The sequence below is a fragment of the Amblyomma maculatum genome, chromosome 3, assembly GCF_055883805.1.
Source record: "Amblyomma maculatum isolate TAMU_Amacu chromosome 3, ASM5588380v1, whole genome shotgun sequence".
Classification (NCBI taxonomy): Eukaryota; Metazoa; Arthropoda; class Arachnida; order Ixodida; family Ixodidae; genus Amblyomma; species Amblyomma maculatum.
This window is the reverse complement of record NC_139346.1, coordinates 16,127,251-16,154,269: the sequence shown is the minus strand read 5'-3', so window position 1 is coordinate 16,154,269 and position 27,019 is coordinate 16,127,251. Positions and strand designations below refer to the sequence as shown.

The following is a 27,019-nucleotide window of genomic DNA, read 5'->3' as shown; positions in this document are numbered from 1 at the left end:
CTTTAGTACGGCAGGGAGCCCACGACGATGCTCGACTCAATGCTGCCGCACGCAACCAACGAGGACAACCTTGACGTCGCCGCCTACCTGCAGCGTGCAGAGGAAGCCCGGCGACTCGCACGTCTGCGTATTAACGACCAACAGTGCACCGACAGCCGACGATACAACTTACGACGACGCCACGCAGAGTACAACCCAGGAGACCAAGTGTGGATTTGGACACCAATTTGCCGTCGCGGACTAAGTGAAAAGTTGTTGCGTCGATACTTTGGGCCATACAAAATCATTCGCCGCGTTGCACCACTAAACTATGAAGTCATTCCCGACGGAACGTCAGCATCACAACGGCGACGCGCACGCCCAGAAAGTGCACATGTTGTACGAATGAAGCCATATTACGCCCGTTAAAGAATCTGTGGTGTTTAAACTTTGCAAGTGTTTTTGTTTAAATTGCTTTGTTTTGGAACATCGAGGCGATGTTTTTTTTAAGGGGGAGTAATGCCGCGAAACCTTCAAAACTGTATTTGTTGTTTTTTAACAGCCGCCGCCGCCACACGGCCTTATCACTCTTATTCTGGATCGCGTATCAGTTCCATATTCTTTGTTTGTTAACGCTCGATGTCGGGAGTCGCCCCTTTATCAGTTTCGTTGTAGCGCAAGATGCACCGAGATCTGTCCCGAAGATTCCGGCCACTGGTGTGTCTTTCTAGAATGTTCCAGCTTGTGCTGGTAGCTTATCTAGATTGTTCAGAGCAGCCTTTAAATTGATGGTTGACGAGTGTGATGGGCATTTTTTTCGACGACCGACGAGCACGTTTGTTGCTATCGCCGCCGCCGAGTTGCTGTTCTTCTGCGGGCGCAAGTCAGCCCCAATAAAGAGCTATTTCAGTACCATCACGCCTGTGTTTTTTTTTTTTTTTTGGCGTGTACGGCCTTGTCATCACGACATGACAATACTGTATATGGGAAAGGAAAAAGGAATGATAGATGGCTAGTCTAGTGTTTTTAGGTAATGGATGCCTGTTGCGAAACAATATGCCTATTAAACGGGCCGATTTACTTACAAGATCGACGTGCGTGTCCCACTGCATATTGTTTTGAAAAAATACCAATTTGTTTCCCTCTTGCTCGAAAAACTACTGCCTTAGTTTTTTTGCCATTAATGCATTAATGACTAATGCGTTACTGGAAGCTCAGTCTTGAAGTTTCTTTAACATCGGTTGTCCGCTGGCAAAGTACCTTGCAATCATAATCTATTAGAAATAGACTGGTGCCATCTGCGTAGATGACAATCTTTATCGATATATCTAAGTTGACAATGTCTTATAAATATACAAAAGAGGTATGGAACTAAACTGCTGCCTCGCGGTAATCCTAGAAAATTATATTTATTGAGAATGAGAATGAATTTAGAGTTACGTATTGTTTACGATTGCCAAGGTACGACTGAATTACATCATAAGCGGTACCACGTGTGCCGTAAAATTTTAGCTTTTGTAGAAGTAAACTGCGGTGGAGAGAGTTGAATGCTTTACTAAAATCAACGACAATTACTAGTACATAACAGTTTTGCTCAATACCTCTAAAGTTATATCTTTCTGATCAAACAGGGCAAGTTCCGTGGCACGTTGTTTGCGGAAGCCATATTGTGAATTTGTTATCAAGATATATTTATCTGTGAACCGTACTAATCGTCAAAGGAAAATGTTTGCAAATATGTTAGAAAATTCTAGCAATACCGATATGGGTTGGTAGTTACTCAGATCATTTTTATCGCCTTTAGAGAACACGCATTTTGGCTATTTGCAAAGCCTCAGGGAAGCAGCCTTTTATAATGCAAAGATTCACAATGTAAGTGAGCGGCACTTCGGTAACGCCAACAACAAATTTTACAGGGCGTATCTCTATATACATGTCGCGGGATGCAGAGTTATTTAACTGCATAACTGTCGAAACTGCTTCAGTTTCTGTTACCGGATTAAAAAATATTGTATGCTCACATTCACACCTCATGAAGACGGCATGGTCTCTTGGCGGTGGTGGCGAAACTATATTTACGAAATTGTCGTTAAACACATCTGCTAAATTTTTCTCCTTCAGCTTCACATTGTTAATTGCAATTTCTGTAACTGCTGTATCAGCGACTGACGACCCGAAAAGAGAGATTAATTGTTTCCACATAGCCGCACTGTTATTTGATGATTCGGCCATTAAGTTCGCAAAATAGCTGTTTCTTGCACGCTGAAGTTCGTTATTTAAACGGTTACGAAACCTCTTAAAGTAGTTCAAAGTTCTGGGTCCCGTTCAGGGAGAAAACGTTGATACATGCGATTCTTCGCTTTAACCTTTCGAAATAATTCTTTACTAATTTTCTTCCTGATTTTATTTGGTGGACAGTAGCTCTTTATAGGAAAGTTTTCATCGTAGATTTGCTTAAAAATGGAAGGAAATCGCTCAAATGCGACGGCTGCATTATTCGAGGACAAAACTTGTCTCCAAGATGCATTCATTATTTTCTGACGGACGTTATCTAGGTTCTGCAAAGAAATATGACGTGTTGAGATGCAAGGGCTCGCTCTTTTTGTGGTTTTTTTTGGGGGCTAAAAATATGGGGAGATGATCACTAAAATCATTAGGTAAAGTACCAGCACTAATGTCGTCCTTACTAACATTGGTAACAAATAGATCTATTAAAGTGGACGAATTAACTGTAACTCATGTAGGCATGCTAATAACATTAGTTAAACCAAACCTTTCGAACAACCATGTCAATTCGCGGCTGGCATTATTATCAACCAGCATGTCGAGGTTAAAATCACACCCACATACAGTTTTCAGTTTATCAGTAAATACGCTGTTGAAAAAGGCTTCCAAATGTAGCAACAATTGAGAGCAATTTCCATTTGGAGGGCGATATAGAGTAGAAATACTGTGGTTGTTCACCGCAACTGACAGAACTGTAAATATTCCTAATAAAATCGATACCCCACCACCACGGCGATCAGGACGATTCAAGCAGAATGGTTTGCTTTGGTTTGTGGGGTTTAACGCCCCAAAGCAACTCAGGCTATTAGAGACGCCGTAGTGGAGGACTCCGGACATTTAGACCACCTGGGGTTCTTTAACGTGCACTGACATCGCACAGCACACGGGCGCCTTGCTTTTCGCCTCCATTGAAAAGCGCCCGGTGAGGCCGGGATTAAATTCCGCGTCCTTGGGAACAGTAGTCGAGTCCCGTAACCACTGCGCCACCCCGGCGGGGCTCAAGCAGAATACATTGAATGCAGAATACAATGAAAAAATGTCAACATCATTCGTGTACCATGTTTCCGGTAATATGATAACGTCAAATGCAAATCCTATTTCATTAAGGAAAGCTTCTAAACCTGCTACTTTGTTCATTGCTGATCGTACGTTTACGTTTACATGTCAGACCTGATATGTATTTTTCCCCAGTTGTTTTGCTAAATTACCTGCCGAGAGAGCCATTGTAACTGATAGTGAATTAGTGATCATATCTTCCGTCAACCTAAACAAGAGCCTCCAGATCACTTCGGTTTTTTATATTACGGTTGCAGATTCGCCGTTTCTGCGCCTGACAAGTATCTTCCCGTGGCTGAACCATGCATAGCAGAAGTCGTTTTCGCGTGCCCATTGCTTTGCCTCCTGCAAAAATGCACGCCCCTGTTTTGTCAGGTTTTCTTGAATCAGCACATTTGAGCTGCTATCTTTCAATTTCTTGCGGTTTTGCAGCCAATACATTCTATCCGATTGCCTGCTGAAACGTGCAAGGATTCCGGGCGTCTTATCCTTCTTTGCAGGAAGGCGGTGAATGGCAATGACATCATTTTGTGTCAGCTCTGGAAGTTCAAGCAATGCTGCAGTTACATCGACCTTTTCAAGGAGGTCTTCCGAGTCAGCTCACGGAATTCCATGGAATTCTAAATTCAACTCTCTATTCTGCCATTCAAGCTCATTAAGATCTCATTTGATGGCACTGATTTCAAGACCGCCTTTGTCACCCTCAATTTTGTCAATACGTTTTTTCATGCCAGTCATTTCGCTTTCGTGTTTGCCAAGGCCAACAAGTACTGTGCCGTACTTGGCAGATAGCATCTGCATGCTTGCCTCAACAGCATTGACGGTTTCCTTTAGGCTTTTCACTATCTCGTGCGGTTCTGTAATTACAACCACATTTGGATAGTCGACCGCTCTTTCTTGCTTAGTTCACTTCACTTCACTTTATTACCTTAAAGACCCCACATTGGGGGTATTACATAAGGGGTGGGAGTACAAACATTGATTGAATATGATTGCCTACATGATATTTATGAAGTGCATATTTAAACTGTTTACAAAACTTGATGGGCAGGTGATGGCGTCAACATCGTGGGGAAGACCATTCCAGTCTTTTGCAGTGCGAAGAAAGAATGATGAAGAAAAAGTGACGGTGTGGGCGCGCTGGCATGAAAGGATGGCCGGTGCGATGAGATAGGCGAGCTGGCGGTGTGATGTAGGGTGGTTGGCCGAGGGAGCTGTAAAAAAACTTATGGAACAGATTAAGAGAAGCAATGCGACGACGATGGGCAAGAGTTGATAAACCTGATTGCCGTTTAAGTGACGATACACTGATGTCATATGAATAGGAAGAATGAATGAACCTCGTGGCGCGATTTTGGACAGATTCTAGTGAACTGATGAGATATGCTTGTTGCGAGCTCCAGATAGCAGATGCGTATTCTAGTTTAGGTCGGATGAGCGATTGGTAGGCGAGAAGTTTAATACTTTGAGGGGCGTGCCGTAAATGGCGTTTCGAAAAGCCCAATGATCGGTTAGCTGATGCGACGATGTTCGTTATATGTGAGCGCCAGGAGAGATCCTGGCACAAGGTGACGCCTAAGTACTTGTATGAGCATGCAGATTCTAGTGGAGTGTTAGCAACCGAGTAAGTGAAAATGTGGGGGTAACGCCGGCGGTGAAAAGATACGAGTTTACATTTATTAGGATTAAGCGACATTAGCCAGTCATCGCACCAGGCATGTATTGCGTTAATATCGTTTTGGAGCTGTGGTTGGTCAGAGGTGTTGGAAATAGTGCGGTAAATAACGCAATCATCTGCAAACAGACGAATATTGCAAACCAGGTTTGAGGGTAAGTCGTTTATATAGATTAAGAATAGGAGGGGAGCTAATACAGAACCTTGGGGTACGCCTGATGTTACTGGAAGAGGGTTAGAACTGTGTCCATTAACGAGAACAAACTGGGAGCGGTTAGAAAGGAATTCTTCGATTCATAATAACACGTTAGGATGCAGATTTAGCATGGTTAGTTTCAGCAGTAAACGCCTGTGGGGAATTTTGTCAAATGCTTTAGCGAAGTCTAGAAAGATAGCGTCAGTTTGTAAGTTTAGGTCGAGGCTGGAGTGAACGTCATGAAGAAAGATGGCCATTTGAGTTTCACATGAGAGACCCTTGCGAAACCCGTGCTGTGAGGGATGAAAGAAGTTGTTACTGTCAAGAAAGTTCATGATTTGAGAATAGATGACGTGTTTCATGATTTTGCAAGGTATGCTGGTTAATGATATCGGACGGTAATTTAAAGGAGTATCTTTCTTGCCTGATTTATAGACGGGAATGACCTTCCCCACTTTCCAGTCATCCGGAATGCATCCTGTAGAAAGCGACTGAGAAAACAACAACAATAAGTATATTGCAGAAGTGCTGTTAGTATTGCGAAGTATTTTGGAGTTAATTTCGTCGACGCCGGCCGATGACGAAGTTTTAAGGTGTTCGATTAGCGAGGAAATGCCAGCTTCAGAAAACACGACAGCAGGCATGTTGGACTGTATATTAGCGGTGGAAGGCGCAGTTGGTGGATGAATTTCATTAGTGAATACAGATGAAAAGGCATTAATAAAAATATCAGCGCATTCTTTGTCATCTGCGTCTTCGCCAGACTCTTTAGTAAGAGTGATGGTATGTGCTGGGTGCTCACTTATTACCTGCCAGAACTTTCTGGGATTGGAAGTCAACAATTTCGGGAGGTTGTTGTGAAGGAAAGAGTATTTCGCGTTGCGGATTGCGGAGAGGTACGTGCGTTCGGCTGCACAGTATTTTTCCCACGCGAAAGCGTCGTATTGCTTTAATTTTGCCGCACGGAAAAAGCGTTTCTTTTTGTTGTCGAGCCTTTTTATTGTTTTCGTATACCATGGTTTTTGGCGGTCGGAGTGGAAGCTTATTTTAGAGATGTATCTGTCTGTTAGTTCGATAATCTTGCTCTTAAAGAGGGGCCAGTTATCATTTACTGAGCGATCGTGAAAAGATACTTCAAATGTTGTGAGATATTGGCTTAATTCGAGATTAAAGGCTTCATAGTTTCCTTTGTCGTATAGCCGAATAGTTTTGTTTTGATTTTGGCGTCGTGATGGGTGGAACTCAAATGTGGCGTGAATCACTTTATGTTCGCTGATTTCGCGTAGATAAGTGATAGATGAGAGGGCTTCCGGGTGGGTAGTTAGGATTAAGTCGAGGATGTTTGCACACCCTTCTGCAACGTGGGTCGGTTCGGATATCACTTGTGTTAAGTTGAAGTTTAGGCAGACCTCAATGAAGTCATTCGCTTCTGTGTTGCCGATTGCTGTCTGTGTCTGCCAGTTGATTCTGGAAAATTGAAGTCCCAAAAAGGATGATATGAGCTTTTGCGTATTTCCTCGATAGCTGACTGATCACGTCGTTAAATATTCGGGAAAAATCAGAGTTGGTATTTGGCGCTCTGTAACAAACGCCTAGCAGTACGGTTAGGGGCGCGACAATGTAGCCATACTATCTCGAAGTCTGACGGAATATTTATAACTGTACACGAGAACTGATTGTGAACTGCGATGAGGACACCTCCGCCTCGAGCGGATGTGCGATCTTTGCGAAAAAGTTTAAAGTTCGGTAAGTCAGCAAGTACTTCAGTATCAGTGACGTCATTAGTGAGCCATGTTTCGTTAAGAATCAGCAAGTTACTAGAAGATGAACACGCAAGATTGGAGATGATTTCGCGTTTCGAAAGAAAACTGCGTATGTTAGTGAAAATCACCGAAAGGGAGAGATTAGACTGGGGGGTGGTAGATACGTGAGCGGCTGGAAGCTTGCGGCGCTGGGTTTCCCCTTTAGACTTCGAAGTCCTCTCAGAGACACCACAGCAGTTTCCCAAATAATACGAGCACAAGCATTCCTTGCATATCATACACTCATAGTCAGATTCAATAGGCAGCCCGCAATCAAAACAACACCCATCACTCGCGTCTGTTTCACTCATTGTTCAAGAAATTTGTCAATGGCAGCAGTCAAAGGTGCAGTGATACAATTTGAAATTACACTGAATACAGCATATGCACAAGCCTGCAAAATACAGAGGAATGCGTTCAGAGCTGTCATTGCTGTGTCTCCACTGCTGCCTAAGTGTTGGCGGCTTCGGCGTGGCTTGCTTTTATCCCTGGTGTCAGTAGCGATGATTCTGGGCCCGAACTCGATGCGATTCGATACGATTCGAGCTCGATACAATTCGAAGGAAAGAAACCGATCAGTGAGGCGAAAGAAAGGCGACGCCCGTTTACATTATCTTTTCGAGGTCAGCCTCATATGCGATCCGCATTGCCGCTTCACCCTGGCTCTTGCGCACAAACACCTTTGCATTACTGTTTCAAGCATATTCATATCGGTGTAGCCCTTGTCTTCATCAACCACATGAGCCTTTTGTTATGCGCAGTTAAATTGTCAAAAAAGTAGACTGTAGACCGAGCTTCCCGCATACTCTGCTTCTTTGCCATCCATTGGTCCTTCGTTACACGTGAAGAAAAGCGAACTGCCGGGGTTTTCCACGTTTAGCGGGCAGCCTGTGAAGGCCTTCAACGTCGTGCTCAATGAACTGACGAAGGAGCAAGTTTTCATTTCTGGTTTGGGCAAGTTCATGTACTTCCAGGTTATCCCGTCGGGTGTATTGTTCTAGGTCGTTTATTTGCGTTCGCAGTTCGCCGATTTCGTGATCAGTGCTCTCTGACTCAATCTGTGCCTAAACATTTTCTACTTTTTATGTTGAGGAAACAATCTCAGTCGACTAAAACTTCATTTGGGCCAGCACTTCATCGCACTGATCTGAAAGATACTGAACAGACTTTACCATGCTTTCAACGGTCTCTTTGAGCTGGTAAAGGTAATTAAAATTTGTTTAATTGTAGGTAGTTCATCGGGCTTTTTGTTGATTTCTATTATCAGCCTTTTAATCAAATACTGGCCATTCAGTACCATTGTTACATTGTTTAAGCCTCGAGTGGCTGAAACTACACATGTTTGGCATTTCCAACTTTTTTTTTTCAGTATCTGTCATTGCTTTGTAGGCAGTCTTAGTCGTATTAGAACAGGCGCCTAAGTCATAACCATACCGGCATTCTGAGCAGATTAGATACAGGCTTTCTGCCAGAAGTGACTGATTACAAACCAGGCATATATTAACGTTTGTTAAGAGCTTTTGTTTTAGCTCCAAAATTGATTCGTGTACATTTTCCCCTGCTTTCTTAGCCTTTTATTTTGCGTGTATAATATGCCGGGTAACCCAAGGGTTATGATAATCCTTGTTTAATTTATTCACTGAGACAAAATTTGTAATACATAACAACGGTACGGCAGAAAAGCTGCCATAAGCCATCGATTTCACGCGATGTGCCGGAAAACTGTTCATCTAAATAATCAATTATTCCTACATCATCAGCGGTGCTATAGTCCCTAATCGTTATCTTTCATGGTGCTACTTATCTGTGCCTCAAATCTTCAGTTTCACAAAAGAACTATATCACTTTATGGTCAGAGAAATCGGCTTCTACTGAAACCGCACCCCCGAGAAGTTTATGGGTAAAAAATAAGTCTAAAAGTGAATTTCCACGAGCAGGCTTTTGGGCAATTTGATCAGAGAGGAGTACATTATGTCTAGAAGCAGGTCGCAAGAAGCCGAACATCCGTAATTGGCGCGGTTCCAGTCGGTTGCTGGCAAGTTAAAGTCCCCTTTCAATATCACATTTTTATCACTTAAAAAGCTGATCACTTAAACTCTTCACAAAATCATCACTTGCATCAAAATAACAATACACTGCACATATATGTAAGGCTTCTGCACAGGTATCCAGTTTCAATAGCAATGCTTCGCGTGATTTGAACTCTTCTACAAATGACGCATCAATAACAGTCCTCGTAATAACAGCGACAACCCCACCACGAGAAGCACGGTCACACCGGTATATGTGATAGCCTCGGGGAACAATTTTATCATCACGATTTGCTTCGTGCAACCAGCTTTCCGTTACCAGACACACGGGGGGTCATACAAGATTACAATGCTTTCGAGTTTGTCGGTTTTATTTACGATGCTTCGTACATTGATACAAAGCAGACGTAGCTGTTTCGATGACCGCTAGCTGAGTGGCGATGTACTACTGTCCCTTTGGTACTTCCTTACAATATTTCGATTTATCATCTCAAGTATATGAGAGGTTGTCGATCTGAAGCTTATTATGCGCAAGCAAATCTCTTTTGCCTGCATCTTTAGATTGTTTATTGCTCGCCCATAGAAGCTTTCGTTTTCGTAATCTCTCAGAGCAGTAGTCATTTTTCAGGTATATTCATGTTCCTTTTATCTTATAGACATTGCGTAATGCGTCTTGTGTTTCATTATTTACTTATGTAACAAATTTATTGCGCAAATAAGATACCAATTCAGTTCGGAGTTCAGGGACACCAAAAACAAGACAGCTACGGTCTTCTAATTCAACGAATTTTGCATGAAGTGCCTGTATTTGATCTTGAGCAATGCAGATTACCGAACTGACTGTTTCTTTTGATGTTTACTTCTAAATAACTTATTCTCTGGTGAAAACTAGTTACTAAGGAGTTTGTAGATTCAAGACGTGCTTTTACCCCTGCGACTTCGGCGCCAGTATCAGCTTTTTCTTGCAAAAGGGCTGAAAACATTTCTTCAACAATAGGGCCGGGATTAAGTTCCGAATACCAACAAAGTAAGGCATAACACCCTAGATTGCACTCGTATGCAATAAGAAAACAACATGTGGGCACGAGACAACAACCAACATAATTTCATCTCCTATCCTAACTTTTGAGGCAAATTAACTAATCTGTATAGGGACCGGGCGCCCATTGTATGGCGCCACCATCGGATGGAAGGATGGATGGAATGGATGGAATATAGGAGCGTCCTATTTGAAACGGGGTGGTGGCAGTAGCTATCATGCTCATTTTTCTACCTATATCTTAATTATTAATTTCAATTGCTTAACTAAACCATCATTCTATTTATTAAATTTTTCTCCTACATTACTAACATTATGTCACTTCTCTGCTTTTAAGCCACCAATCTTCCAGCCGTTTTTTGCTAGTTTCCACCGCCGGTTTATTCACCCGGCCACTGTTATCTTTAAACCCCAGAGCTTCAGGAACAGTGATTGCGCCTGCATCAACTTCCGGATGGATACAATTGCATTCGAGTATAATATGGTCAATTGTTTCACTGGAGTTTCCACATACAGAACATGCGTCATCTCCATTGTTAAACCCTTTTTTTTGTAGCTTTCGTGTTCTAAGGCGCCCTGATCTAGCTTCAAAAAGTAGGGCACTCCCTCTTGAGTTATCAAAGAAATCTTCCTTCCTATCTGTATTTTCCACTTTCGGTATAATTCCACACTCTGTTTCTTTTCCATCAAATTTTTCCAATTTTTACCTTCTGTGTTTTTCACCTGTTGCTTAATTCTCCTCATTTCTCCGTCCTTGTTACTAGCATACTCACTAGTTAGTTTCCTACATCTTTTCCTCCATTCTGAGTCAACGCTTTTTAGGCGCAGGTATTTAAATACTTTAGCTGCCCACCTGTTAGTGTGCAATTTCCTCAGGCGTTCCTCATATAATATTTTACTCTGAGCTTCCGGTACTTCGAAAGATGCTCAGCCCATATCTCCCTGTACCGCCTCATTTGTGGTTTTGCCGTGGGCACCTAGCGCTAATCGTCCAACGGATCTTTGATTTGTTTCTAATGTCGACTGTACCTCTGATTTTAGGTACAAAACCGCATTTCCGAAAGTAAGTCCGGGCACCATAATTCCTTTCCAAATACCCCTCAAAACCTCATACCTGTTGTATCCCCACAATGCCCTATGCTTCATTATCCCGGCATTCCTTCGCCCTTTGGCCTTAAGTGATTGCTCATGCTTTCCAATGTCTGCCATTCCTTCGTCTACCCATATCCCAGATATTTATATTTTGCTACTCCGGGTATTTCATGGCCTTGTATTTTAAGACCCTGATCAGTTGAGCCGTTGAAAATCATCAGACCCGACTTAACTGCGCTAAAACTGAAGCCTAGAGCGTACCCTTCGTCTCCGCAATACTTAACTAGAGTTTTCAAATCTTCCACTCTCAGCTAGCAGCACAATATCGTCTGCATACATCAAACCGGGGAGGCGCTGCTCTACCGCCTTTCCACCTAATCTATATGGCAGGTTAAAACCTAGGTTACTGTCTTGTATCCTCCGTTCCAGGTTTATCATATAAAGCATGAACAGCAGTGGTGATAGAGGATAGCCTTGTCTCAATCCGTTGTATACTTTGACACCTTCCGTACTTCTTATCCCTTCCCATGTAATTTCTACTTTGTTATCCCGGTATATTTCCTGTAGGAACTCCATTATCTCATAACCGATACCTTCTTCTTTTAATATGTTCCACAGGAGTTGCCTGCTTACGTTGTCGTATGCCCCGTTTATGTTCAGGAAGGCCAAATACAAATCGCCTCGGCGGAACAGCGCCGCCCGCGGCGGAGTGCCAAAACAGCGGAGTGCCAAGGCAGCTGAACGGAGCAGTCGTTTCCGTTCTGCGAGGCGTTTTTGAGCATGTCCCTACCCGTCGTTTTGCGATGTGGCTTTGAGAGCTTGTGCTGCTTTGAGCAATCGCAAGAATTATTTTTCGACCGGAAAATCTTGAAAAGGGAAAGGGCCGTCTTCAACAGAGCGTGCGTATGTTTTTTTTTAAGCCGCCCGGCGCAGGGTATTTCTGTTATGTACTCGAAAATGCCGCGCGCGTGATTTCACCATGCGCTAGGAACACCTTCGTTAGGCGCTTGTAAAGACGACTTCGAAGACGGGAATTGCGCCTGCACTGCGCGTTCATCTTATATTAGGTCTAGTTGAAACTCGCCTGGAGATCAAATACCGCCGAGCAGTGAAGCCGTGGCGCCGTAGTAGTGGTAGTTATTATGGTCAGCGTTCATGTAAAATGAAAAAGATGCTGGACCTGTCTTTTTTGGTAATAGCTAGGCTTAAACGATTCAGAGTAGAATAATAGCAAATGACATTCCAGTTTCAACCTTGCAACTAGAGCTGGAAAAGGAGAAAATTAAACAAGCAAGGCAAAAGTAAGATCCTATTTATGGTTGGAAAAGCAACACACATATACTTCCCGGACTTCTTACACAATTACGCTACAATAGCTCACTGAGCCCGGCCTTGAGACTATCAAACTTAATTATAATATAGGCCAAATGAGTATTACCACCTCAGAATCATTTTTACATTTACGACAATGGTCTTGTTAAGCACGTCGGAGCTGCTACATTAATTGACTTACAAAATATTATACTATAAAAACCTTTCTCTCGACATGCTGCGGAGAATGTGAAAAGAAAAAAAAATAAATTTCCTGCTATCAGCGGCCCTATTTTTCGGACGCCTGCTATGATAGAAATCTTGGTAGTATTTGACTTTTGCTTATTTAGGCGTTCTCTCAGCGCCGGAAGTTCAATGCAATTGATCGCAGCTGGCTTGAACATTTGAAGGCAGTAGTCTAATACCGTCAAATTGTTAAATGCAATCGAAACAAAAAAAACACACACAGTGTGATGTGTTGTAAGATAAGCCATCGACAACTAAGAGAGCGTTCTATTGTGAAATGAATCCCTCTAATGGCTGGTTCGCTAAGGTGTTCTACTTTCTCAGCGCACCGCGCACTTGCCGGGCCGATACCTAGCTTACCTCGATACCTGATGTAGGTAGTTTTATATTTGCACGTAAAGGAATCCGGATAACTGAAAGCCATTCCTTTTACAACCTTGTCACTGCAGCTTGCCGGACTGCCGCTAAAACTGTTTACAGCATTGGCCATAGAAGCAATTTCTGAGATAAAACGGTTTTGTCTTACTACGCCACAAGCAGGAAATCTCAAGTTCACTAAAGCGCCAATGAGAAACACATGTATTTAGGCGGGCGAGGAAATGGACACTGCTGAGAAAATACGTAAAGCCGTGTCAGGTGCAACGTGAATGCGAAAAAAAAAATTGCTACATGGCCTTCGAAAAAAAAATGCTTCGTTTATGCTCGTTTCCACAAACTGTATTTTTTCTTGTTCGACTTTTATATGAAGCCGAGAGCAGATTTTGTGACCATACGGTATTAAATAAGCTCCGAAATAAGTTATTTTATTAGGCGAGACGGACATGTCACAAACAAATGTTAACAAATTCTAAGTGTCTCAACGCAGAGCTCTCAGCACATTTTCATTGGTTGACAAACGAAGAAAGGAAAAATGACAAGATCATGGTAATAGGAATTATTGTCTCCTATCTGCACTTTCTGTTAAGAGAAAAAAGTATATTATCTGTGACTATGTCAGCGAAAGTAGCTGCACAAAGATTGTCTCTGCCCATCACTGAAGATCGTAAAGCAGCCCGAACGACGATGGTGGAGCTGCCTTTTCTTTTTCCGTGCTGGGGTTTTCTTTTACTCAGGCGGGGAAATGATAGCGTTGAAACTTACGCTGTTGGGTTGCTTCGATTTCTAATTGTCAATAAAGTGACTACCGATGAAGGAGTGCGGCTTCGACTGCGAGACTCTCGTGCCGTCCCTCCTGGGGAACAGAAGGCACAAAGCATCCAGCAGCAAGCGGAATTTTAAAATTTTGGCGCACTCCATGACCACACAGTAACCAAATGCGTAGATTCGTGCCTCTGACTACCAAAGAACCATGCTTAGGTCACCCGCCACTCATGCTTGAGTGGAAATCCGTTGAAATGAATCGACTTAAAAGCGCCTGACGAGTTTGCGTAGCTGCCAGTGCAGCCAACAATGCACCACGTTTCGCGAGCCTTGTTTGGCCAGACTTCGTTTCAGTGGACATATTGACACAACTATCTCAACTTTCTGCTCTCTTGAAGATATATTCACGCACAACATTATCTAAACCATAGGATTTCCACTTTACACACAAACCAACGACAAACAGCACGCTCCAATGCGCTGGCAAAGCGCCGGCTGGGGCGGGCGCATTCCAGCGATTGAGCGATGCGCCGAGAGGCGGCGCCACCCCTTCAGCTGTCCGGTCCTTATAACAAAAAAAGAATTGCTTGGTGAGCGGTATAGCTCGAGCTGCCTCGTCGTCATGTGGGGGTTCTTATTAAGCCGTCGAGCCTCTTCTGAAGTCTAGGCCGCAAACACAGAGCTCCCGCGATCACACACCACGTGCAGCCGTTCTCACGGCCGCAAAGTAGTAATGCAAAATACGACACAACACAGAACAGGACTTTGCCCGGAACCAGATGTTTATTGGGTCTTCCCAAAATGAACGCTGGTGAAGGTCTTGCTGGAGACCCTATCCTTTTGGATGGGGCCTGACACTTCGAAGGGCAAGATGGCGACAACAAAGAAGTATAGCGGGGAGGTATTTACCTTGCGTCCTTCCGTTGTCGCGGCTCGCTGTCGTCTCTCCTCGGCCGTAGCCGGTTCCCGCCGATCTCGGCGCATCTTGCCCTTTGTCCTTTTTCGGCCAATGAGCGTCGCGTCTGCGACGCCTAGCGGTGCGCTCCTGCGCCCGGCGAGGGAAGAGGGAAACGCGGCGCTATCGAGAAACCCGTTTGGGTTACTCAACCTCGGAAGAGAAGGAATACTTTTGTCCCCTTCATCCTCCGCGGCGCGCGGTGCTTCGGAGGGATGCGCGGTTCTCCGCGATCGCTACACTCCTCCTCCCTAAAGACCGAACGTCGCCTGATTTCAGGCGACGGTAGGCCGGCAACGACTTCCTTGCCGCCTTGTCTTGCATCCAACGCTCCAACGCCGCTGTCCGGGTGGCTAGTTGGGATGGTAGTCCGGTCTTGCGTACACTTCTTCACTGCGCAGGTGTAAGCGCCGCCACGGCGGTTTCGCGACGTCCAGTGCCTGGAGGGTTGGTTGCGCCGTAATCTTCCGTTCGCTGCTCCACAGCTACTCAGTCTGCCGTGAAGCACGAATTAAGTCCCTTGTCTCGAAGCTCGCGATGATCACATGGCACCGCTCGTCGGTACGCCGACCGCACGGAAATGCTGTCACACAGCTGCGACGACCGCAGTCACACCCACACGCGCGCACGCACGCACACACGCCACTTGCCGGAAACACGGCGGCGATATCCGAAGCGCTTATCTCGAGAAGTGTCCCTCCATGGCGATCCGGCGCTCGAGAGGCAGCACTGCAGCCGGCAGCTGCTGCTCCTACAGTCATCATCCTCCTCATCATCATCATCCACATCAGCCTGATTATACCCACTGCAGGGCGAAGGCCTCTCCCATATTTCTCCACTTAATCCGGTTCTGTGCTAGCTGCATCCACTTGACCCCTGCGAACTTCTTAATCTCATCCGCCCACCTAACTTTCTGCCGCCCCCTGCTACGCTTTCGTTCCCTTGGAATCCAGTTTGTTACCCTCAGCGACCATTGGTTATCCTCTCTTCGCGCTACATGTCCTGCCTATGTCCATTTCTTCTTCTTAATTTCTACTAGAATGTCGGTAACTTGAGTCATTTCTCTGACCCACACTGCACGCTTTCTATCTCTTAATGTTACCCCTACCATTTCTCGTTCCATAGCCCTCTGGGTCGTCCTCAACTTAAGTAGAACTCTCTTGGTTAGCCTCCACGTTTCAGCCCCATAGGTGAGTACAGGCAAGATGCAACTGTTGTATACTTTCCTCTTGAGCGATACCGGTAAGCTACTAGTCATAATCTGCGAGTGCTTGCCAAATGCGCTCCATGCCAATCGTATGCTTCTTGTTATTTCCTTTTCGTGGTCCGTATCTGCGGTTACTACCTGTCCTAAGTAGATATATTCGCCTACTACTTCCAGTATTTCGCTCATCATCATCATCATCATCATCATCATCATCATCATCATCATCATCATCATCATCATCATCATCATCATCATCATCATCATCAGCCTGATTATACCCACTGCAGGGCGAAGGCCTCTCCCATATTTCTCCACTTAACCCGGTTCTGTGCTACCTGCATCCACTTGACCCCTGCGAACTTCTTAATCTCATCCACCCACCTAACTTTCTGCCGCCCCCTGCTACGCTTTCGTTCCCTTGGAATCCAGTTTGTTACCCTCAGCGACCATCGGTTATCCTCTCTTCGCGCTACATGTCCTGCCCATGTCCATTTCTTCTTCTTAATTTCTACCAGAATGTCGGTAACTTGAGTCATTTCTCTGACCCACTCTGCACGCTTTCTATCTCTTAATGTTACCCCTACCATTTTTCGTTCCATAGCCCTCTGGGTTGCCCTTAACTTAAGTAGAACTCTCTTGGTTAGCCTCCACGTTTCAGCCCCATAGGTGAGTACAGGCAAGATGCAACTGTTGTATACTTTCCTCTTGAGCGATACCGGTAAGCTGCTAGTCATAATCTGCGAGTGCTTGCCAAATGCGCTCCATCCCAATCGTATTCTTCTTGTTATTTCCTTTTCGTGGTCCGGGTCTGCGGTTACTACCTGTCCTAAGTAGACATATTCGCCTACTACTTCCAGTATTTCGCTACCTAATGTAAACTGCTGTTCCTTCTCGAGGCTGTTGAACATTACCTTAGTCTTCTGCATATTGATTTTCAAGCCTATCTTTCTACTTTTCCTGTCTAGGTCATCAATCATTATTTGCAGTTCATCCCCCGAGTTGCTTAGCAAGGCAATGTCATCAGCAAATCGCAGATTACTGAGGTATTCTCCATCTACCCTTATCCCTAACTGCTCCCACTCCAAGTCTCTGAATACTTCCTCTAAACAAGCTGTGAATAGTACTGGGGAGATTGTGTCTCCTTGCCTAACACCTCTCTTTATGGGAATTTTGTTACTTTCTTTATGCAGAACTATGGTTCCTGTGCAGCCGCTATATATATCTTCCAGCACTTTCACGTATGGCTCGTCTACACCCTGATTTCGCAATGCGTGCATCACTGCCGAGGTTTCAACTGAGTCAAATGCTTTTTCGTAATCAATGAATGCTATGTGTAAGGGCTGGTTATATTCCGAGCATTTTTCTATCACCTGATTGATGGTATGGATATGATCGATAGTAGAGTACCGTTTCCGAAACCCTGCTTGATCCTTTGCTTGATTGCAGTCTAAGGTTGTCCTGATTCTATTAGCGATTACCTTAGTAAATGCCTTATACGTAACAGACAGTAAGCTGATTGGTCTGTAATTTTTAAGGTCCTTAGAGTCCTCTTGTGAATGAGGATAATGTTTGCATTCTTCCATGGTTCCGGTACCGTCGATGACACCAGGCACTGCGTATACAGGGTGGCCAGGTTTTCTAGCACGATATCCCCCCCCCCCCGTCCTTCAGCAAATCTGTAGTTATCTGATCCTCTCCAGCTGATTTCCCCCTTTTCATAGTTTCTAGTGCTTTCTTGACCTCTTCCTTCGTCACTGGTGGAACCTCTGACTGTTTTTCCCTACCGCCAATCTCATTACGGTCCTGACTACTTTGGCTACTGTAGAGATCTGTATAGAACTCCTCGGCTACTTTGACTATCTTTTCCATATTAGTGATGACGTTGCCCGCCTTGTCCCTTATCGCATACATCTGGTTTTTGCCTATGCCCAATTTCTTCTTTACCGCTTGAAGACTTCCCCCGTTCTTTACAGCATGCTCAATTTTCTCCATGTTATACTTCCTAATATCAGCCATCTTGCGCTTAATGATTAGCTTTGATATCTCGGCCAATTCCATCTGGTCTGTTGGATTGGAAGCTTTCATACTCTGGCGTTTCTTAATCAAATCTTTCGTCTCCTTAGACAGCTTACCGGTATCCTCTCTAACTATCCTGCCTACTACTTCTACCGCGCACTCAGTAATGATATCTCTGAAATTATTGTTCCTTGCCTCTAGGGTAATGTCGCCATCCTCAGTTAGAGCTGAAAACCTATTCTGTAGCGAGATCCTGAAGTCACACTAGCCTACACTTTCACAGAAATTACGCAGCTGTACCAAAACAGACACAATATTTACCCCCACCCGTGTAAAGGGTTAAAAAGAGCGGAGGAACGCGTGTTTCTTCGCCTCCTTACGAATACCATGACGTGCCCGGCGTCACTTAAACATTTTGACAGTGCCTTCTCCGGGGAGTGCCCGCACTGCGGGGAAATGTCCTCGGACCTTTTCCACATGGTGTGGGCGTGCCCCTCCAACCCTGCCTTTGCACCTAACCAAAAGACCACCCGGGAGGACTGGCAGGCGACCCTACTCGCCTGCTCCGACCTGAAAGCCCAAAAGGCCTTGGTCAAAAGAGCAATGGCGGCAGCGGAAGCCTCTAGGGTCCCGTACTAGGGACTCCACCTAGTGTTTGTGAGGGGAAGGACACTAAGCCTGACCCTAGAGCAACCTTCATGTAACTCCATATTTTATTAAACGTTTTCACCACCACCACCACCTGAACTCTTCTGCGCTCCCCCTCACCGCTAATTCGTTGATGGTTTTCTTTCTTACTAATCTGTTGCGTTCCTTCTTCAGATTTAGGCTAATTCGGGACCTCACCATCCTTTGGTCACTACATCGCACTTCCCCGATTACCTCTACATCTTGCATAATGGCGGGGGTTGAACACATTATGAAGTCGATTTCATTTTTAGTCTCTCCGTTGGGACTTTTCCATGTCCATTTCCGGTTCTTCCGTTTGCTGAAGAAGGTATTCATGATTCGTAAGTTATTGCGCTCTGCAAACTCAACTAGTAACTCCCCCCTGCTATTCATAGAACCAATGCCATAGTCACCTACTACCTTGTCTCCTGCCTGTTTTTTCCGTACCTTGGCATTGAAATCGCCCATTAGTACAGTATACTGCGTCTTTACTTTTCGCATTGCCGATTCTACATCTTCATAGAAGCTTTCAACTGCCTGGTCATCATAACTACATGTAGGTGCTTAGCCCTGTACAACCTTCAGTTTATACCGCTTATTAAGCCTAATTACGATGCCTGTAACCCTCTCATTAATACTATAGAATTCATCTATATTACCCGCTATATACTTATTGACAAAGAAATCTACTCCTAGTTGTCGCCTCTCTGGTAAGCCTCGATAATACAGTACATGCCCGTCCTTCAGTACAGTATATGCCTCATTCGGCCTCCTAACCTCACTAAGCCCTATGACATGCCATTTCATGCCCTCTAGTTCCTCTAACAGCCCTGCTAAGCTAGCTTCACTAGCTAGGGTTCAAGCATTAAAAGTTGTCAGGGTCAGTTTTCAAGCTTCGTCGTGGCCACTGTCAATGAAGCAATGCAGCAGTCCTTTTGAGTGGTCGATTGATGATGACGTCACACACATGCGCAGCCCGTCCGGGGTAAGTATTTAGTCTCCAGTCGCAGAAAGATGATGGCAAAGAGCAGCCGTTGACGAAATCAGAAGCGTCGAAAAGGAGTACGCTGCATCCGCTGTTGTCCGATGATCCGTCGCCCAAAAAGAGCGATACCTGTATAGCAAAAAAGAATTGCTTGTTGAGCGGCATAGTGCCAGCAGCCTCCCTGCCCAATGTCGATGAAGCAATGCAACAGTCCTTTCAGGGGGTCGTTTGATGATGATGTCAAACACATGCGCAGCCCGTCCGAGAAAGTATGCAGTCTCTAGTTGTAGAAGGATGACGGAAAAGGGCAGCTGTCGACGATATCAGAGGCGTCATCATGCAGTACACTGCATCCGCTGTTGTTCGATGATCCGGCGCCGAAAAAGAGCGATACCTGTATAGCAAAAAAGAATTTCTTGTTGAGCGGCATATTTACAGCTTCCTCAGCTGTGCCAATTCTCGATGAAGCAATGCAGCAGTCTATTTAAAGGGTCAGTTGTTGATGACGTCACATTTGCGCAGCGCGTCCGGGAAAGTATCCGGTCTCCAGCATTCGATAGATGATTGCAAAGAGCAGCTGAAGAATAATGATTATTTGAAATCTCTCCCCCACTCATCTGTAATGCCAAAAGGCGCTGGAGTTTACGCGATAAATAAAGCGTGCTCAATATCTACTATATGGTTGAGACATTTTGCAGAACCTCCTTCTTCTTTCTGTGCTGAGCTGGTTGCCGTCCAAGACGTGCTTCGCTCTCTATCTGTCACAACCTTACTACCTACAGCCAAAATTGTCATCCGCACAGACGCCCTGCAAGCAATACGTCTGTTCCGACGCGTCAGTCTCTGCCCAGAGATCTGCCTGAATATACTTCGTCTCGCAAACCTCGCTTGCACCTCGCAAACCACTCGAATCGAGTGGATCCCACGTGAACTACTCAGCTCGCAAACCTCTGTAGGTTCTGCAACCCGGCAAGCGACTCTACCTTCATCGACGACACGCTTCCTCACTATGGATGATGCCACTGTGATGGATGGTTACCGTGTGCGGTAACCATCCCCAGCGGCCTTACCAGCGCAGAGGAGGTTGCGCTGCTAAGGATCTGGGTCGGGGTTGCCCTCACGCCTGTCGCAACACTAGCATGGCCTAAATATCGATATTTATATCAACGTCCAGGATGTCCTGTCTGCAAGTCATAAAATCATGAGCAGCTATTCACCGCTTGTGGGTTTGCCCGGCACTGAAGCCGGCGAGAATTCGGCACCTGACGGCAGTGGGTCTTTCGCCGAACAACTCATCTTCGTACATTGCTTTAACGCAAGGTCCTTATCATCACTCTCTCTCGAAAGTTATTAGAGCAGCCACGTTTTTTTCTTTCATTTATTACCCTTAAAAATATTTTTTACATATTCCATTATTCCCTGAGGCAATAAACAACGTTATTAAAAAGACACTGTATGTATTGAGTTCTCTTCCTTAATGAGTATGATGCGAGGGTGAAAAATTCATATGCAGCCAGTAGGGCTTGTTTTAGTGTTGGACTGACCAGTTCTGGCTTCGGAGGAGCAGCAGGAACCCTGCCTGGCCGACGACGACCAGCAGCAGCTGAAGCAGCAGCGACACCAGGTGAGCACCCGTGAGAAGACTGCGAGCGGGCCGCACAGTACTCAACTCAGCGCACGGCTTCGCGTAGCCCACTGCGATAAGAAGCCAAGAGTCAGCGATTCTTAAAGCAACATTGTAGCATCAACTCTTCTGCATAGTGGGGCAACATTCTGCTTCGCTGACAAGTGCGCATGAGCGATGATTGGTACCAAAAGTCGGGGCGGTAGGCGATACCATAGCCTCCTTCATACAAAGTAGGCTATGGCGATACTGTAGCGGGAAAGTACGTAGCATGTAAAAGACCCGGCAAAAACAATTTCATTGTCTTCCTTCGGTTGCTGACATCCTCCTAATTAAAATCTTGTGCACTGGGCACAACGAATGCGCTGCGTCACCCGCCGCCGTGCTGTTCTCAGCATAGGTTTCAAGCTAGCGACGCAGACTTCGCCCATTACGAGTCCGCAAAGAAGCAGTGAACGGTGTTTCGGTACTGCACTGAAAACTGAACGCTTTGTTGAAGTGGGCTGAGTATCGTGACGCGAGTTTTATATAAAAAGGACATATGAAAATACTAGCGGGAACAGTAAAAAGAAAAACAACGCATGCAAAAGCGTACAGGCTGGGTGACAAAGTAAAAAAAAAAACATCTCAAGGCGAATAGCCTGGTTAGAAAACCACAAAAAACCATCCCAGTCGAAAAAATTTACAGAACTGTGTCAAAAATACGACAAAACATCCTGTAGTTCTCTCGTAACCATGAGATTTTTCTGTAGTTCTGTAGTGTTTCTGTAGTATATTTCTGTGGTCTGTAGTTCTGTAGTACTTTTCTGTTCTAACTACAGAAATTTCTAATGTTACTACAGAATGCTCTGTTGTCACAACAGGTTTCCCGTCAAAAACCGCACAGAAATTCTGTCGTAACATCAGAAAATTTTCTGTAATTTTTTCCGACTGGGATGGTGGTCGAGAAAATGAACACACACAATATGAGAGTAAAAAAACAGAGCGCTAGTAGAAGATATGTGCAACAGCGGAAGCCCGGAATAGAAATTGAAAGATGACGGTGTTTTATGACACTTTCGTGTTAGGAAAGAACGGTGTTTTAAACAAATACAACGGCACCCGATTTCGTACATTTCTCGTATATGACGACAGTTTGCCTTTACTCTCTTGTTGTAATTAGTTGGCGACAGGACATATCTTATGAAATGCAACGGCGAGGAAAGGACGGATGCAAACGGAGCAAAAAAGACGGGTGAAAATAATTGGCTGATTTATTAACTGGCAAACATCGCTTATGTATCTTCAAGTGCCGAGGCATGGGAGCATGCAGCTAAAGAAAACGAAGTTGACAGAAATATAGACGAGTCACGCAGAGTTCCAAAAAGCAATAAAAATAGTTTCATACAAGGGAAGTAAAGCCCGTTAATAAGTAAGTTTCATGCTTGCTTCATAGAAGCAAACTTTCCATGAGCTGTTGAAACCAACAGCATTTCCATGCATGAGACATCCATTGCCTGATTAGTATGTCTTCTGTTATTTTTCTTTCCCAATATATTTTTGATCGAGCAATGCATTTAATTCTTTTAGTGGGAAACGGCGGCGGCTATGCGTTTCGGCTCGGGCGTGCGGGAGAAATGGCGCCAGGGGCGCACGCAGCTAGAGCAGCGCGCTGCCCCGACAGTGGAGCTGGTTACGAGGGACAACTGCGACGGCGCGAAACGCAGGAACGGGAACAAAAGAGCCGCGTTCGAAATAGTTTCGCCGCGCCTCCCCTGGCGGCGAGCCGTCGAGGTTACTGGGGATTTGACTGGGGAGGAGCGCGGCAGTAGCATCAGCATATTTGTACGAAAGTATAGAAAGGTTTGATTGAGTAGGTTTCCTTTCAAGAATGCTGGTCTCCTTGCCAGTTATGAAGGGTGAGATGAGAGATGAACGGCCTAAAGGTTCGTTCAAAAAGTGGCAGCTGCCCGTTAAAAATGAACTGCTGCTCGCCGGAAAGCATTTCTCAAGGCTTCAAAATTGACCCCCTGACTTCATGGAAGGCCTGCATTTATGAGTGTTTTTGTAGCACTGTTTTTCCGATTTGCAGCGGAAGAGGTCGAAACCTTAGCTATTGCCCCACTTGTGCATGCCTTTACTCCGTAATAATATAAATGGCGGCAACCACAGCTTCATTCTCAAACGAGCGTATGTTCCAGCTTTCCAATGGCTTCTTCCGTCTCAAAAGGAAAGTTCTCACTTTTCATAGAAGGATCATGCCCGCTACGAATAAAAAAAGTGTGAGCTAGCATTTATTTCTATTGCTCTCTTAAATGTGCTATTAGCTTCCCAACTTTACTTAGCAAATGATAAACTTGTTAGCATCCCTGTGCAATCCTCAAGGACCGGTTACGAAGAAACATAAAGCACTAAAACTTGTTATTAATTTTCTTAACATTGTTGCGCCTGTGTCTGCGTTCTAGCTATCTATGCGGGTGCATCGCGTGCACTGGTTTTGCCCCATCGGCACCGAACACTGCGTTTGCACACCAAGTTATGCGCCAGTATAGGCCATATTCTATCAATATTTAGGTCCAAACACGGCGTGAGAACCGAAATAAATAAGACAAGCTTCTTCAGAGTTAGCTTCCCATGCCTAGCTTCTAATCTAGCCTACCTTTTAAGAGCCTAAGCGTTCCGCTGCCTCATGAACAATTCAGTGGCGAATATTTCAATAGATAAAGAACACGTGTCTCGTACCTCCAAGACTTTTCATTCGATAATTATCACTGCCACAGAAACTCCACTGACTCCAGCACGCAATTAACTTTAATCCCAAAGAAAACACTATTACTTATACAAAGCTACCATATGAAAACAAATAAAGTAAAGAAAAATATAGGGTCACTTACCATGCCAAAGTTTAATGAAGACGTAATGAAGTTTGAGAAGCTGTGCGGCTTCCTTGTTCACAGTGGGGAAGCCAGACAGAAATCATGCGTTTATAGCTTCTTCAAAATGCATCGTAATGATCTTGCGCAATCAGAAGGTAGATTCTCTTGCGTCCGATTTAGTGTGCCATGGGTGGTCTGAATCATCAGACTCTAGATACAATAGTCTAGAAGCGATCCGTTCTCTGGCAAGCACACGTGCCTCGTCCCAGTTGATAGCATGTAGGCGTCCTAGGAGTCCTTGAACAGGGCGCTACGCCGTCAACAGTCAATGGAACGTTCTGCGACAACAGTTCGTTCTGCGCCCGACGACAACACTGTGTCCTCAAAAGCTCACCATCGCTGAAGATGTCGACGTAGCACCAGAGGCTTGTGCCCTTGTGCCTCTTTCGTGTCCTGCTATGTCAGCCGTTAGTGTTTTATTTGCGCCGTCTGCATCCTTCATCCACTGCAAGCACCTGCCGCTGCCATCTGCTGTTCTCCATGTTCACGGTGGCTCCACCCAACTACTCACCTACAATCCGTCTCCGCGCCCAATTCCTCCGCTGCGTGGGGAATCTCCCGGTTCTATTCAACCAGCCCACCTTCTCTCTGACCTGGACGCCTTCGAGACATACCGTAGTAACTACATCGATGCTCTGCAGTCCGATCCGACCCCTGATTCGTTGCCAGACGACTTCTTCCGAACCGCCATCGATGACGATCTTCCTTCCACCTACCTGATGCAGGTTGTGGCCCTTTTACACACCTTTCGCTTCTCCTTCGACGCCGCCCACACACCTCTCGGCCGCACTTCCACAGTCGCGCATCACATTCAGACCGGCTCTAACTCGCCTTTTCGACAGCGCCTCTATCGTGTGTCAGCGGCAGAGCGTCGCGTGATCAATGAGCAAGTTGAGGACATGCTACAACGTGGTGTAATCCGTCCATCTCAAAGCCCCTGGTCTTCACCAGTGGTGTTAGTAAAGAAGAAAGATGGTTCGTTTCGTTTTTGTATCCATTACCGGCGCCTCAACAAAATTACCCACAAGGACAATTACCCCTTTCCGCGTGTAGACGACGCTCTTAATTGCTCCAAGGTGCCGAGTACCTTTCGTCTCTTGATTTACGTTCCGGTTACGGGAAAGTGCCAATGGCCGCCTGTGACAGAGAGAAGACCGCATTTGTGACGCCGTATGGCCTTAATGAATTTAATGTAATGCCCTTCTTTCTGTGCAATGCGCCCGCCACATTCGAGAGGATGATGGATAATATCTTGCAGAAGTCCAAGTGGCCCATCTGCCTCTGCTACGTGGACGACAGTGTTGTCTTTTCCACCGACTTCGCTACGCAACTAGAGCGCTTGCGGCAAGTTTTGGTTTGTCTTACTGACGCTGGCCTACAACAGAATCTTAAGAAGTGTCACTTCAGTGCCCGGCAGTTGAAAATTTTGGTCACATCGTCCCTAAGGAAGGTGTTCGCCCTGATGCGGCAAAGCTGCGCGCAGCAGCGGAGTTTCCTAACCCGGTCTCACTCAAGCAACTTCGAAGCTTCATTGGTCTGTGCTCGTATTTTCAGCGCTTCGTACATAATTTGCTTCTATTATTGCACCCCTGACGAAGCTACTCGGGGGAAACAGTGAGTTAAGTGACTGGTCGGCCGAGTGCGACGAAGCGTTCACCGCATTGCACCACCTTTTGACATCGCCACCAATCCTTCGCCACTACGACCCGACAGCACCCACCGAGTTCCATACTGATGCGAGTGGTGTTGGCGTCGGAGCTGTCTTGGCACAACGGAAAAACGGCTTTCACGAATACGTCGTCGCATACGCGAGTCGTGTCCTCTCTAAAGCTGAATGCAACTACTCAGTTGTGAAAAAGGAGCGTTTGGCAATTCTGTGGGCACTAACGAAATTCCGACCCTACCTGTACGGTCGCCAGTTTGACGTCGTCACGGACTACGATGCGTTATGTTGGCTGTCCTCTCTTAAAGACCCGTCCGGCCGCCTCGCACGATTGGCTCCCAGCTTTCAAGAATTTCAAATCAGTGTTATGTATCGTTCTGGCAGCAAGCACATGGACGCCGACACTGTCTGGTTCTCCCCTCTCCAAAGAACCTGCTTCCTCCAAAGCGGCTGATCCCGTCCTCTCGACTTTCACCATCGCTGATATGCCTGCGGAGCAGCTCAAAGACCCGTGGCTCGCATCTCTTATCGACCTCGTGCCCATTTCTCTAAATGCTACGCCTTCTCGGACTTTACGCCATCAAGCACCACACTTTGCCCTACGAGACGGTTTTCTCTACCGCCGCAATTATATGCCTGATTGTCGACGGTGGCGTCTTGTCAATCCCCGCCATTTACGACATGAAATTTGCGCCTTTTTTCATGGCGATCCTCAGTGTGCCCCTCCTGGTGCGGTCAAGACGTTTCGAAAAACTTCTCAAAACTACTATTGGCGCGGCATGTACGGTTATATTCGGAAATATGTCCGCTCCTGCATCGCCTGTCAGCGCCGCAAGTCATCCACACCTTGTGCTTCTGGCCCCTTACAGCCACTTTCATGACCTGCCCGTCCTTTTGATCGCGTTGGCATTGATCTTTACGGGCCACTTCCCTGCACGGTCTCAGGGAACCGCTGGATTACCGTCGGCACCGACCACCTCACCCGATATGTGGAGACCGTCGCCCTACCTGCCGCTACTGCCCGTGAAGTTGCCCTGTTTTTGCTTCATCATTTTGTTCTTCGCCACGGCGCGCCGCGTGAGCTACTGAGTGACAGAGGCCAAGTCTTCCTGTCCAACGTCGTTGAAGCTTAC

The 27,019-nt window shown here is 45.6% G+C and overlaps 1 protein-coding gene across 1 annotated transcript in view; it reads right to left on the bottom strand.

The window, feature by feature from the left end:
- The window catches only part of LOC146194269 (polyamine-transporting ATPase 13A3-like), an 813,351-nt gene that overhangs the window by 140,507 nt on the left and 645,825 nt on the right, over positions 1 to 27,019 (bottom strand). The window contains exon 29 of the mRNA XM_084596520.1: positions 21,229 to 21,379. Coding sequence (XP_084452646.1) covers positions 21,229 to 21,379 — 151 coding nt within the window. The remainder of the gene's footprint in view (positions 1 to 21,228; positions 21,380 to 27,019) is intronic.